Source organism: Oncorhynchus gorbuscha, unplaced genomic scaffold, assembly GCF_021184085.1.
Source record: "Oncorhynchus gorbuscha isolate QuinsamMale2020 ecotype Even-year unplaced genomic scaffold, OgorEven_v1.0 Un_scaffold_3042, whole genome shotgun sequence".
In the NCBI taxonomy this organism is placed as follows: domain Eukaryota; kingdom Metazoa; phylum Chordata; class Actinopteri; order Salmoniformes; family Salmonidae; genus Oncorhynchus; species Oncorhynchus gorbuscha.
In genome coordinates this window covers 27,501-43,261 of record NW_025747399.1, presented here as the reverse complement: position 1 = coordinate 43,261, position 15,761 = coordinate 27,501, and the positions used below count along the sequence as shown (strand labels likewise).

Genomic DNA, 15,761 nt, shown 5'->3' with positions numbered 1-15,761 from the left:
CATTTTGAGTACCGGGTTCTGCCGTTTGGTCTCGCCAATGCGCCAGCTGTTTTTCAGGCATTAGTTAATGATGTTCTGAGAGACATGCTGAACATCTTTGTTTTTGTCTATCTTGACGATATCCTGATTTTTTCTCCGTCACTCGAGATTCATGTTCAGCACGTTCGACGTGTTCTACAGCGCCTTTTAGAGAATTGTCTCTACGTAAAGTCTGAGAAGTGCTCTTTTCATGTCTCCTCCGTTACTTTTCTCGGTTCCGTTATTTCCGCTGAAGGCATTCAGATGGATTCCGCTAAGGTCAAGCTGTCAGTGATTGGCCCGTTCAAGGTCACGTGTCGAGTTGCAGCGCTTTTTAGGTTTCGCTAATTTCTATCGGCGTTTCATTCGTAATTTCGGTCAAGTTGCTGCCCCTCTCACAGCTCTTACTTCTGTCAAGACGTGTTTTAAGTGGTCCGGTTCCGCCCAGGAGCTTTTGATCTTCTAAAAGAACGTTTTACGTCCGCTCCTATCCTCGTTACTCCTGACGTCACTAGACAATTCATTGTCGAAGTTGACGCTTCAGAGGTAGGCGTGGGAGCCATTCTATCCCAGCGCTTCCAGTCTGACGATAAGGTTCATCCTTGCGCTTATTTTTCTCATCGCCTGTCGCCATCTGGCGCAACTATGATGTGGGTAACCGTGAACTGCTCGCCATCCGCTTAGCCCTAGGCGAATGGCGACAGTGGTTGGAGGGCGACCGTTCCTTTTGTCGTTTGGACAGACCATAAGAACCTTGAGTACATCCGTTCTGCCAAACGACTTAATGCCCGTCAAGCTCGTTGGGCGTTGTTTTTCGCTCGTTTCGAGTTTGTGATTTCTTACCGTCCGGGTAGCAAGAACACCAAGCCTGATGCCTTATCCCGTCTGTTTAGTTCTTCTGTGGCTTCTACTGATCCCGAGGGGATTCTTCCTTATGGGCGTGTTGTCGGGTTAACAGTCTGGGGAATTGAAAGACAGGTTAAGCAAGCACTCACGCACACTGCGTCGCCGCGCGCTTGTCCTAGTAACCTCCTTTTCGTTCCTGTTTCCACTCGTCTGGCTGTTCTTCAGTGGGCTCACTCTGCCAAGTTAGCTGGTCATCCCGGTGTTCGAGGCACTCTTGCGTCTATTCGCCAGCGCTTTTGGTGGCCGACTCAGGAGCGTGACACGCGCCGTTTCGTGGCTGCTTGTTCGGACTGCGCGCAGACTAAGTTGGGTAACTCTCCTCCTGCCGGTCGTCTCAGACCGCTCCCCATTCCTTCTCGACCATGGTCTCACATCGCCCTAGACTTCATTACCGGTCTGCCTTTGTCTGCGGGGAAGACTGTGATTCTTACGGTTGTCGATAGGTTCTCTAAGGCGGCACATTTCATTCCCCTCGCTAAACTTCCTTCCGCTAAGGAGACGGCACAAATCATTATCGAGAATGTATTCAGAATTCATGGCCTCCCGTTAGACGCCGTTTCAGACAGAGGTCCGCAATTCACGTCACAGTTTTGGAGGGAGTTCTGTCGTTTGATTGGTGCGTCCGTCAGTCTCTCTTCCGGGTTTCATCCCCAGTCTAACGGTCAAGCAGAGAGGGCCAATCAGACGATTGGTCGCATACTACGCAGCCTTTCTTTCAGAAACCCTGCGTCTTGGGCAGAACAGCTCCCCTGGGCAGAATACGCTCACAATTCGCTTCCTTCGTCTGCTACCGGGTTATCTCCGTTTCAGAGTAGTCTGGGTTACCAGCCTCCTCTGTTCTCATCCCAGCTTGCCGAGTCCAGCGTTCCCTCCGCTCAAGCGTTTGTCCAACGTTGTGAGCGCACCTGGAAGGAGGGTGAGGTCTGCACTTTGCCGTTACAGGGCACAGACTGTGAGAGCCGCCAATAAACGCAGGATTAAGAGTCCAAGGTATTGTTGCGGCCAGAGAGTGTGGCTTTCCACTCGCAACCTTCCTCTTACGACAGCTTCTCGTAAGTTGACTCCGCGGTTCATTGGTCCGTTCCGTGTCTCCCAGGTCGTCAATCCTGTCGCTGTGCGACTGCTTCTTCCGCGACATCTTCGTCGCGTCCATCCTGTCTTCCATGTCTCCTGTGTCAAGCCCTTTCTTCGCACCCCCGTTCGTCTTCCCTCCCCCCTCCCGTCCTTGTCGAGCGCACCTATTTACAAGGTACATAAGATCATGGACATGCGTTCTCGGGGACGGGGTCACCAATACTTAGTGGATTGGGAGGGTTACGGTCCTGAGGAGAGGAGTTGGGTTCCGTCTCGGGACGTGCTGGACCGTTCACTCATTGATGATTTCCTCCGTTGCCGCCAGGATTCCTCCTCGAGTGCGCCAGGAGGCGCTCGGTGAGTGGGGGGTACTGTCATGTTTTGTCATTTATTATCTTGTCTTGTCCCTGTGCTTCCCATTCTATTCGTTTCCCTCTGCTGGTCTTATTAGGTTCTTTCCCTCTTTCTATCCCTCTCTCTCCCCCTCCCTCTCTCACTCTCTCGCTCTCTCTTCTCTCTATCGTTCCGTTCCTGCTCCCAGCTGTTCCTATTCCCCCTAATCAATCATTTAGTCTTCCCACACCTGTTCCCGATCCTTTCCCCTGATTAGAGTCCCTATTTCTTCCTTTGTGTTCCGTTCCTGTCCTGTCGGTTCCTTGTCTAGAATTCACCGTGCTATGTTTGTGTATCGCCCTGTCGTGTCGTGTTTTCCTCAGATGCTGCGTGGTGAGCAGGTGTCTGAGTCTGTCTGGTTCAAGTGCCTTCCCGAGGCAACCTGCTGTTCACCTGCTGTTCAAGATCGAGTCTCCAGTTTGTCCTCGTCATTTCGAGTGAAAGTTGTGTTTTTTTTGTTTGTAATTACTTTACTGGATTAAAGACTCTGTTTTCGCCAAGTCGCTTTTGGGTCCTCTTTCACCTGCATGACATGTATTTACAATGGTGTTTGTTCTTCACTGGTTGCCCTTTTCTCGTGGCAACAGGTCACACATCTTGCTGCTGTGAAGGCACACTGTGGAATTTCACCCAGTAGATATGGGAGTTTTTCAAAATTGGATTTGTTTTCGAATTCTTTGTGGATCTGTGTAATCTGGGGGAAATATGTCTCTCTAATATGGTCATACATTGGGCAGGAGGTTAGGAAGTGCAGCTCAGTTTCCACCTCATTTTGTGGGCAGTGAGCACATAGCCTGTCTTCTCTTGAGAGCCATGTCTGCCTACGGCAGCCTTTCTCAATAGCAAGGCTATGCTCACTGAGTCTGTACATAGTCAAAGCTTTCCTTAATTTTGGGTCAGTCACAGTGGTCAGGTATTCTGCCACTGTGTACTCTCTGTTTAGGGCCAAATAGCATTCTAGTTTGCTCTGTTTTTTTGTTAATTCTTTCCAATGTGTTAAGTAATTATCTTTTTGTTTTCTCATGATTTGGTTGGGTCTAATTGTGCTGTTGTCCTGGGGCTCTGTAGGGTGTGTTTGTGTTTGTGAACAGAGCCAGCTTGCTTAGGGGACTCTTCTCCAGGTTCATCTCTCTGTTTGTGATGGCTTTGTTATGGAAGGTTTGTGAATCGCTTCCTTTTAGGTGGTTGTAGAATTTAACAGCTCTTTTCTGGATTTTGATAATTAGTGGGTATCGGCCTAATTCTGCTCTGCATGCATTATTTGGTGTTTTACGTTGTACACGGAGGATATTCTTGCAGAATTCTGTATGCAGAGTCTCAATTTGTTGTTTGTTCCATTTTGTGAAGTCTTGGTTGGTGAGCGGACCCCAGACCTCAAAACCGTAAAGGGTAATGGGCTCTATGACTGATTCAAGTATTTTTAGCCAGATCCTAATTGGTATGTTGAAATTTATGTTCCTTTTGATGGCATAGAATGCCCTTCTTGCCTTGTCTCTCAGATTGTTCACAGCTTTGTGGAAGTTACCTGTGGCGCTGATGTTTAGGCCAAGGTATGTGTAGTTTTTTGTGTGCTCTAGGGCAACAGTGTCTAGATGGAATTTGTATTTGTGGTCCTGGCGACTGGACCTTTTTTGGAACACCATTATTTTGGTCTTACTGATATTTACTGTCAGGGCCCAGGTCTGACAGAATCTGTGCAGAAAATCTAGGTGCTGCTGTAGGCCCTCCTTGGTTGGTAACAGAAGTACCAGATCATCAGCAAACAGTAGACATTTGACTTTGGATTCTAGTAGGGTGAGGCCGGGTGCTGCAGACTTTTCTAGTGCCCGCGCCAATTAGTTGATATATATGTTGAAGAGGGTGGGGCTTAAGCTGCATCCCTGTCTCACCCCACGGCCGTGTGTGAAGAAATGTGTGTGTTTTTTGCCAATTTTAGCCACACACTTGTTGTTTGTGTACATGGATTTTATAATGTTGTATGTTTTACCCCCAACACCACTTTCCATCAATTTGTATAGCAGACCCTCATGCCAAATTGAGTCGAAGGCTTTTTGAAATCAACAAATATGTCTCCACTTTTGTGGATTGGGGTTATCAGTCCTTGGTTCCAAATATCGGGGAAGATGCCAGAGCTAAGGATGATGTTAAAGAGTTTTAGTATTGCCAATTGGAATTTGTTGTATATTTGATCATTTCATGGAGGATACCATCAACACCAAAGGCCTTTTTGGGTTGGAGGGTTTTTATTTTGTCCTGTAATTCGTTCAATGTAATTGGAGAATCCAGTGGGTTCTGGTCGTCTTTAATAGTTGATTCTAAGATTTGTATTTGATCATGCATATGTTTTTGCTCTTTATTCTTTGTTATAGAGCCAAAAAGATTTGAGAAGTAATAAGGTGAATGCACCAATTTGTAAGTCGCTCTGGATAAGAGCGTCTGCTAAATGACTTAAATGTAAAGTGGTTTACCCATACATCTCCATTTTCGATAGACAATTCTTCGTGTTGTTGTTTGTTTAGTTTTTTCCAATTTTCCCAGAAGTGGTCTATGGATTCTTCAATTACATTGAGCTGATTTCTGACGTGCTGTTCCTTCTTTGTCCGTAGTGTATTTCTGTATTGTTTTAGTAATTCACCATAGTGAAGGCGTAGACTCAGGTTTTCCGGGTCTCTATGTTTTTGGTTGAACAGGTTTCTCAATTTCTTTCTTAGATTTTTGCATTCTTCATCAAACCATTTGTCATTGTTTTTCATTTTCTTCGGTTTTCTATTTGAGATTTTTAGATTTGATAGGGAAGCTGAGAGGTCAAATATACTGTTAAGATGTTCTACTGCCAAGTTTACACCTTCACTATTGCAGTGAAACATTTTACCCAGGAAATTGTCTAAAGGGATTGAATTTGTTGTTGCCTAATTGTTTTTTGATAGGTTTCCAAACTGCATTCCTTCCATCTATAGCATTTCTTAATGTTACTTTGGCTTTGATGCCTTGTGATTGGGTATTGCTCTGTTCAAGTAGACTGTCATTTTACTGTGGTCTGATAGTGGTGTCAGTGGGGTCATAGGGGTGTCAGTGGGGTCATAGGGGTGTCAGTGGGGTCATAGGGGTGTCTCTCTGATAGTGGTGTCAGTGGGGTCATAGGGGTGTCTCTCTGATAGGGGTGTCAGTGGGGTCATAGGGTGTCTCTCTGATAGTGGTGTCAGTGGGGTCATAGGTGTCTCTCTGATAGTGGTGTCAGTGGGGTCATAGGGGTGTCTCTCTGATAGGGGTGTCAGTGGGGTCATAGGGGTGTCTCTCTGATAGTGGTGTCAGTGGGGTCATAGGGGTGTCTCTCTGATAGTGGTGTCAGTGGGGTCATAGGTGTCTCTCTCTCACACAGAGAGAGAGAGAGCTACCTGCTAGAGAGAGAGAGAGAGAGAAACAGAAATGAGAGAGAGAGAGAGAGAGAGAAGAGAGAGAGAGAGAGAGAGAGAGAGAGAGAGAGAGAGAGAGAGAGAGAGAGAGAGAGAGAGAGAGAGAGAGAGAGAGAGAGAGAGAGAGAGACAGAGAGCTAAGAGACACAGAGAGAAGCCACAGAGAGAGAGAGAGAGAGAGAGAGAGAGAGAGAGAGAGAGAGAGAGAGAGAGAGAGAGAGAGATGACAGAGAGACAGAGATGACAGAGAGAGAGATGACAGAGAGACAGAGAGAGAGAGGACAGAGAGAGAGAGAGAGAGAGAGAGAGATGACAGAGAGACATCTCTGTCTCTCTGTCTCTATGTCATCTCTCTCTCTCTTTCTCTCTCTGTGTCCTCTCTCTCTCTGTCTCTCTGTCATCTCTCTCTCTGTCATCTCTGTCTCTCTGTCATCTCTCTCTCTCTCTCTCTCTCTCTCTGTGTGTCTCTCTCTCTCTGTGTGTCTCTCTCTCTCTGTGTGTCTCTCTCTCTCTCTCTGTCTCTCTCTATGTCCTCTCTCTCTCTCTGTCTCTCTGTCTCTCTCTCTCTCTCTCTATCTATGTCCTCTCTCTCTCTCTATGTCCTCTCTCTATGTCCTCTCTCTCTCTCTATGTCCTCTCTCTATGTCCTCTCTCTCTCTCTATGTCCTCTCTCTATGTCCTCTCTCTATGTCCTCTCTCTCTCTCTCTCTCTCTCTCTCTCTCTCTCTCTCTCTCTCTCTCTCTCTCTCTCTCTCTCTCTCTCTCTCTCTCTCTCTCTCTCTCTCTCTCTCTCTCTCTCTCTCTCTCTCTCTCTCTCTCTCTCGAAATGCTACCTGCTAGACTAAACAGAAGCTAACTGCTAGTCTAAACAGAAGCTAACTGCTAGTCTAAACAGAAGCTAACTGCGAGTCTAAACAGAAGCTAACTGCGAGTCTAAACAGAAGCTAACTGCTAGTCTAAACAGAAGCTAACTGCTAGTCTAAACAGAAGCTAACTGATAGACTAAACAGAAGCTAACTGTGAGTCTAAACAGAAGCTAACTGCTAGACTAAACAGAGAAGATAACAGATCAAGGTGCCAAATTTTGAGAGTATCTGTTGGCAGACAATTGCAAAAAATACTGTGTTTGTCCACCACCCCAATACGTCTCCTTACAAACAAAATGGCAATGACAAAGCTTTATAGTTGACATGTTTTTATATATAAATGTACAATTTATACACTGGCAATAAAGAAAAAAATACAAAACATTTTTGTTTGTTTTTTAAATCTTACATGACATTTACATATGAAAATGTACACAACATATTTAATAATTTACAAATGTTTTAATTGCATAAAAATATAATCTCTTTACGAAAGGTTTGAATATATATATACATCTACATTGGCTCTGAATTTGATTTATATTAGGAGAACTTCTGCTTTATACAGTGAATTGCATTCGAAACTAGCTACTGATTTGTACAGTGAATTGCATTCTATACTAGCTACTGATTTGTACAGTGAATTGCATTCTATACTAGCTACTGATTTGTACAGTGAATTGCCTTCTAAACTAGTTACCAATTTGTACAGTCAATTGCATTCTAAACTTGTTTGAAGTCTTCGACTTTAAGACAAAAGTTTCAATATAGACCAGATGATTTTTTTTCATTGTCAATAAGAAATGTGAGATTGTGATATGCCATATTGATAAAACAAAAGACATTTGCCAAAGAGAATGCCGTCAAGTAGCAAAACTGTATAAATGTACAAAAACAACAACAACAACAACCACAACCAAATGTTAGTGTAATGACAAGATAAGATACACATGGTAGAGGCATCTACAGCAGCGAGGCGATACTACGACGTGCTCCTCTTTGGCAGACATGCAGAGGTACGAGCTGCGTTCAGCACGTCTCTTCAACATGAGGACGGCCGACAGAAAATACAGTACATCAACGTCCCAGTGTGGCACCCTCTTTCCCTACGTAGTGCACTACTTCTGAACAGGGCCCTACAGAGTTCTGGGCAAAAGTAGGGCACTATATAGGGATTAGGGTGCCATTTGGGAAACATTCTAAATCAACCCCCCCCCCCGGTGTGTTACTGATGAAATTATAATTCTGGTTTTCTTTAACACTATGCCTATACAATATTTGACGAGGCACTGTCAGGATTTATTTAATGATTTTACAATGTGCCTTATTCCGGTAATGCACGAAACCGGCACGTAAAACGACGAGATATTGACGACAATGGCAACCGATTTCAAACGGCTGCAAAATATTTATACAGGAATGTGAATGGAGGCCGATGATCCTAGACTCTTAAAGATAAAAAAAAGTTGCAATCTAGAATTACAGAAGGGTTCTTTGGCTGTCCCCGTAGGAGAACCCAGTGCAGAAGCCTTCTGGGTATTTTTGGGGGGGTTTTCATGTAGAAGAACAGCCGAAGAAGCCCTATGGAACCTTTTCATTCTAAGACTGTACTGTTACAGGAAAAACAAGCACCCATTTATTCCAGTCAACATCCATGGGACAGACACAGAGCAACATCTACAGTATGTGTAGTAACTCAGACTCATTGGCTAGAGGATACACACCTATCTCAACCCCTCTCCCCCCTCCTCCAAAACAAGATAACTCAACTCAGAAAAAAGGAAATTCATGTTCTCTCCATCACACAAAGAAAATCCTGTACTTTGATGATAACATTTCTCCTTAAATTCTCAGTCAGGGTAGACACATAAGTCCTTAAGTTCTGAGTCAGGGTAAACACATGATACATCCTTCAGTTCTCAGTCAGGGTAAACACATGATACATCCTTCAGTTCTCAGTCAGGGTAAACACACGATACATCCTTCAGTTCTCAGTCAGGGTAGACACACGATAAATCCTTCAGTTCTCAGTCAGGGTAGACACACGATACATCCTTCAGTTCTCAGTCAGGGTAGACACACGATACATCCTTCAGTTCTCAGTCAGGGTAGACACACGATACATCCTTCAGTTCTCAGTCAGGGTAGACACACGATACATCCTTCAGTTCTCAGTCAGGGTAAACACATGATACATCCAATCTTAAGTATAATTGGCGTTAGAGTGCATCCAATATTACATAGACTGACAGTATTCAAAGAACGAGACAGCCTTTCTGGTTTCCCTGTCTCTCTCTCTCTCTGACATCACACAGTGTGGGTAAACAACGAGACAGTAGATCACTTTGATCGACTCACGCCGAGAGGAACTTTTATGGATCAAATTAGATTCGCTTTAGCCAACATCCGCGGAGCTGATGTTTTGTCGTGACGGAGGTGGAAGTGCTTTGGAGCTGTCAAATCCACAAGCGGCTCCCGGCAGTACACCTTGTCATTGGCTGCACAGAGTCTCATCAAGAGACATCCAAATCAGTCTTGTTTACAAGTTTGAACACTGACATGTGAGATATAATCTACACCTCGATAAAGGCTGATAGAAATCCTCATTATTTGTTATTTTTTGATGATTTTTAATCATTTTCAAAATAACCTACACTTTCACAGAATTTCTAACGCGAGTTGAGGGGGTGTAGCTTCGAGGACAATGATCACGAGAACAGCTGCTCTGCGATTTGACAGCTCCAACGCAGATCCAACCTCCGACATCGCTAAAACATCAGCTACGTGGGTGTCTGGTATCGCAGGATAATGTTTGATCTGATTGAGGCCTTAAGTCTGAGACACGTTCTTAAATCAGATCCAGGGGAATTAAACCGAGCCATGCAAAGAGGGTGGATATATACTACTACTACTACTACTACTACTACTACTACTATGACTACTACTACTACTACTACTACTACGACTACTGGGGGGGGGGACTAGCAGACAGACCTGGGTTCAAGTAAGATTTGATACATTTGTATTGTATTGTTGTGATCAGACGAATGAGTCAACTCTATATGTTTTTTAAAATATGTCCTGTAACATCAAATCAATCGATCGATATCATTTAAAATATTTTACAGTATTTGGGATTTATTGAGCTTACTTGTCGCAATTGAACCAAATAGAATAATCGCAAAAGGACCAACCCACTCCACCCCTCTGGGGCAGACTAGAGCAAAAGGGTAAAGGAATTTGAATAGTATTTGAACCCAGGTCTGATAACTTCCATCCGGAAAAGACTAGGGTTCCATTTGGTTGCCTTAACGAAGCTCCATTGTTTGCGTTGACTGTTGCCTTAACGACGCTCCATTGTTTGCGTTGACTGTTGCCTTAACGACGCTCCATTGTTTGCGTTGACTGTTGCCTTAACGACGCTCCATTGTTTGCGTTGACTGTTGCCTTAACGACGCTCCATTGTTTGCGTTGACTGTTGCCTTAACGACGCTCCATTGTTTGCTTGACTGTTGCCTTAACATCCATTGTTTGCGTTGACTGTTGCCTTAACGACGCTCCATTGTTTGCGTTGACTGGAGCGTAAACAACTCTTGTGTACCAACATGTCGGGAACAGCATTATTCACATAGCATCACTCTCAGAGTGCAGTTAGGAATAACTTCACCCATCAGGTGAAGATGTATTTGAAAAAGAAGACCGTCTCATTCTGCTTGCTGACTCACCCCGTCCATCATCCACAACACGCACAACTGTTGATCCTGAAGGTGTGCTTTGCCTTCCTGTTTCCCGAGGCTGTGCTGTGCCGTCTTCAGAAACTTGTTGCAGAGAGATATTATAAAAGACAAGACATCCATTTTTTAAAGTTTTTTTTTTAACCAAAAGAACTCTCGGGCAATTCGGTTCGTCAGACAGCATCAATAAACCACAGTACAGTGTAGCATCAAACCAGTGCTGCATTTCTGAACAAGCTTTTCCTGTTCGGCAAAAGCATCGTCAAACCCCGGTGCGTTTGGCACACATCTTCAAACCACAGTGCATACGGTGTTGAGGTTGGGGTCGAAGCGAACCACTTTCCCCTCCGCAGACTTGGTGTTGGTGTCGTACATGGGGTTCTCATATGTCGCCTGGCCGTTGCTGTTCTCGTGGACTGAACAGCCGGTGTACTGGGTCTGATCCGTTTTCCTACAATATAGAGTACACACACACACACACACACATCTGTCAATGAGACAATACCACTTCATCAATCTACTGTACAGCTTCTGTTTTAAAGCATCAACCACTTCTCAAATGTCAGGAACTTCTCTACGAACGGTGGACAGTTGAAATATGTTCCACTTCTATTCACACAAACAAACCAATATGAACAGGAAGTGGTCCTGTGTGGCTTCCTGTACACTCACTGCACTGTGTGGCTTCCTGTACACTCACTGCACTGTGTGGCTTCCTGTACACTCACTGCACTGTGTGGATTCCTGTACACTCACTGCACTGTGTGGCTTCCTGTACACTCACTGCACTGTGTGGCTTCCTGTACACTCACTGCACTGTGTGGATTCCTGTACACTCACTGCACTGTGTGGATTCCTGTACACTCACTGCACTGTGTGGCTTCCTGTACACTCACTGCACTGTGTGGCTTCCTGTACACTCACTGCTCGGTGTGGCTTCCTGTACACTCACTGCACTGTGTGGCTTCCTGTACACTCACTGCACTGTGTGGATTCCTGTACACTCACTGCACTGTGTGGCTTCCTGTACAGTCACTGCACTGTGTGGCTTCCTGTACACTCACTGCACTGTGTGGCTTCCTGTACACTCACTGCACTGTGTGGCTTCCTGTACACTCACTGCACTGTGTGGCTTCCTGTACACTCACTGCTCGGTGTGGCTTCCTGTACACTCACTGCACTGTGTGGCTTCCTGTACACTCACTGCACTGTGTGGATTCCTGTACACTCACTGCACTGTGTGGCTTCCTGTACAGTCACTGCACTGTGTGGCTTCCTGTACACTCACTGCACTGTGTGGCTTCCTGTACACTCACTGCACTGTGTGGATTCCTGTACACTCACTGCACTGTGTGGCTTCCTGTACACTCACTGCTCTGTGTGGATTCCTGTACACTCACTGCTCTGTGTGGATTCCTGTACACTCACTGCACTGTGTGGATTCCTGTACACTCACTGCACTGTGTGGCTTCCTGTACACTCACTGCACTGTGTGGCTTCCTGTACACTCACTGCACTGTGTGGCTTCCTGTACACTCACTGCTCAGTATGCAGTGGGAGAGAAGCCTCTGTCTAAGTGGCGTGTATTATTATTATCGGGTTACCGAAGCTACGTACCATTGCCGAAACTACGTACCGTTACCGTTGCCGAAGCTACGTACCGTTGCCGAAGCTACTTACCGTTGTTTGTAGAGATAGAATCCCAGGCCTGCCAACACGAGGCCAAAGAAAGGTACCAGGATGGCTATGACCATAGAGCTGCTTTTGGAGACATGGGGAGGACCTGCAGTGGTGATGTTGATCTCTCTCACCTTCATACCTACATGGGGAACAATCCAGGAGCAGGAGGAGGAGGAGGAGGAGCAGGAGGAGGAAGAGGAAGAGGAAGAGGAAGAGGAAGAGGAAGAGGAGGAGGAGGAAGAAGAGGAAGAGGAAGAGGAGGAAGAAGAGGGAAGAGGAGGAAGAAGAGGAAGAGGAGGAAGAGGAAGATGGGGAGGAAGAGGAAGATGAATTGGAAGAGGAGGAGGAGGAGGAGGACGAACAGGAGGAATAGGAAGAGGAGGACGACACAATGTTGGTGGTTACAATTGTCAAATGTGTAATTGTTGTGATAAGATTGAGTAGTTCTAAATCCTACCTACCTAGTCTCTGCAGCCCGAACTGTCCATAGTCTTTCCCCTGCAGACAGAAGCCTTGTTCTAAATCCTACCTACCTAGTCTCTGCAGCCCGAACTGTCCATAGTCTTTCCCCTGCAGACAGAAGCCTTGTTCTAAATCCTACCTACCTAGTCTCTGCAGCCCGAACTGTCCATAGTCTTTCCCCTGTATGAAGCCTTGGAATACATAACTGCCCCCGTCAGGTTCAGCTGAGACCTTTCACAGGAGATAAAAGAAAAACAGTGAACTTCTCCTTTGTTCAGACATGTAAAACCCATCTCGTTGAAATGACTGAGTTACTGATGTCTTCTGTCAATAACTCCTTATGAGCGGTCTGTCTGCCACACAGTACTACCATGTTTCTGTCTGTCTGCCGTACAGTCCTTCCATGTTACTGTCTGTCTGCCGTACAGTACTACCATGTTACTGTCTGTCTGCCGTACAGTACTACCATGTTTCTGTCTGTCTGCCGTCCAGTCCTACCATGTTACTGTCTGTCTGCCGTGCAGTCCTACCATGTTACTGTCTGTCTGCCGTGCAGTCCTACCATGTTACTGTCTGTCTGCCGTACAGTCCTACCATGTTACTGTCTGTCTGCCATCCAGTCCTACCATGTTACTGTCTGTCTGCCATCCAGTCCTACCATGTTACTGTCTGTCTGCCATGCAGTCCTACCATGTTACTGTCTGTCTGCCGTGCAGTCCTACCATGTTACTGTCTGTCTGTCGTTCAGTCCTACCATGTTACTGTCTGTCTGCCGTGCAGTCCTACCATGTTACTGTCTGTCTGTCATTCAGTCCTACCATGTTACTGTCTGTCTGCTGTTCAGTCCTACCATGTTACTGTCTGTCTGTCTGCCGTGCAGTCCTACCATGTCACTGTCTGTCTGCCGTGCAGTCCTACCATGTTACTGTCTGTCTGCCGTTCAGTCCTACCATGTTTCTGGCCTTTAAAGTTCTCAGTACTGTAGAGGAGTTGGTTAATAGTCCAATTCGACAGCCAGTTCTTCTGGATGTTTAACATATAGTCAAAGCAGCAAAGTTACGGAAGCCAAGAGACGCACTAAACATAGTCAATATACTAACTGTTCAATACATCACAGAGAGTTGAATCATATAAACAGTCAATATACGAACTGTTCAATACATCACAGAGAGTTGAATCATATAAACTGTCAATATACATCACAGAGAGTTGAATCATATAAACAGTCAATATACATCACAGAGAGTTGAATCATATAAACAGTCAATATACATCACAGAGAGTTGAATCATATAAACAGTCAATATACATCACAGAGAGTTGAATCATATAAACAGTCAATATACTAACTGTTCAATACATCACAGAGAGTTGAATCATATAAACAGTCAATATACGAACTGTTCAATACATCACAGAGAGTTGAATCATATAAACAGTCAATATACTAACTGTTCAATACATCACAGAGAGTTGAATCATATAAACAGTCAATATACTAACTGTTCAATACATCACAGAGAGTTGAATCATATAAACAGTCAATATACTAACTGTTCAATACATCACAGAGAGTTGAATCATATAAACAGTCAATATACTAACTGTTCAATACATCACAGAGAGTTGAATCATATAAACAGTCAATATACTAACTGTTCAATACATCACAGAGAGTTGAATCATATAAACACAGTCAATATACTAACTGTTCAATACATCACAGAGAGTTGAATCATATAAACACAGTCAATATACTAACTGTTCAATACATCACAGAGAGTTGAATCATAGAAACAGTCAATATACATCACAGAGAGTTGAATCATATAAACAGTCAATATACTAACTGTTCAATACATCACAGAGAGTTGAATCATAGAAACATAGTCAATATACTAACTGTTCAATACATCACAGAGTTGAATCATATAAACAGTCAATATACTAACTGTTCAATACATCACAGAGAGTTGAATCATAGAAACAGTCAATATACATCACAGAGAGTTGAATCATATAAACAGTCAATATACTAACGGTTCAATACATCACAGAGAGTTGAATCATAGAAACATAGTCAATATACTAACTGTTCAATACATCACAGAGTTGAATCATATAAACATAGTCAATATACGAACTGTTCAATACATCACAGAGAGTTGAATCATATAAACAGTCAATATACTAACTGTTCAATACATCACAGAGAGTTGAATCATATAAACAGTCAATATACTAACTGTTCAATACATCACAAAGAGTTGAATCATATAAACACAGTCAATATACTAACTGTTCAATACATCACAGAGAGTTGAATCATATAAACACAGTCAATATACTAACTGTTCAATACATCACAGAGAGTTGAATCATAGAAACAGTCAATATACTAACTGTTCAATACATCACAGAGTTGAATCATATAAACAGTCAATATACTAACTGTTCAATACATCACAGAGAGTTGAATCATAGAAACAGTCAATATACATCACAGAGAGTTGAATCATATAAACAGTCAATATACTAACTGTTCAATACATCACAGAGAGTTGAATCATAGAAACATAGTCAATATACTAACTGTTCAATACATCACAGAGAGTTGAATCATATAAACACAGTCAATATACTAACTGTTCAATACATCACAGAGAGTTGAATCATATAAACAGTCAATATACGAACTGTTCTATACATCACAGAGAGTTGAATCATATAAACACAGTCAATATACTAACTGTTCCATACATCACAGAGAGTTGAATCATATAAACACAGTCAATATACTAACTGTTCAATACATCACAGAGAGTTGAATCATATAAACAGTCAATATACGAACTGTTCAATACATCACAGAGAGTTGAATCATATAAACAGTCAATATACATCACAGAGAGTTGAATCATATAAACAGTCAATATACTAACTGTTCAATACATCACAGAGAGTTGAATCATATAAACAGTCAATATACATCACAGAGAGTTGAATCATATAAACACAGTCAATATACTAACTGTTCAATACATCACAGAGAGATGAATCATATAAACACAGTCAATATACATCACAGAGAGTTGAATCATATAAACACAGTCAATATACTAACTGTTCAATACATCACAGAGTTGAATCATAGAAACAGTCAATATACGAACTGTTCAATACATCACAGAGAGTTGAATCATATAAACACAGTC

The 15,761-nt window shown here is 43.5% G+C and overlaps 1 protein-coding gene across 2 annotated transcripts in view; it reads right to left on the bottom strand.

The window, feature by feature from the left end:
• Window positions 1–10,208: 10,208 nt before the first annotated feature.
• Window positions 10,209–15,761, bottom strand: part of LOC124027253 (CUB and sushi domain-containing protein 3-like) — an 8,426-nt gene continuing 2,873 nt past the window's right edge. Inside the window, exons 2-4 of one of the 2 annotated variants that reach the window (XR_006837381.1) lie at window positions 12,546–12,777; window positions 12,085–12,223; window positions 10,209–10,855 (exon numbers count right to left, since the gene is read on the bottom strand). Coding sequence is in view for 1 of the 2 variants with exons in the window: in XM_046339715.1 (XP_046195671.1) it covers window positions 10,696–10,855; window positions 12,085–12,223; window positions 12,690–12,777 (387 nt within the window). In the remaining variant the exon portion in view is untranslated. The remainder of the gene's footprint in view (window positions 10,856–12,084; window positions 12,224–12,545; window positions 12,778–15,761) is intronic. The other variant, XM_046339715.1, reaches the window with a different exon arrangement.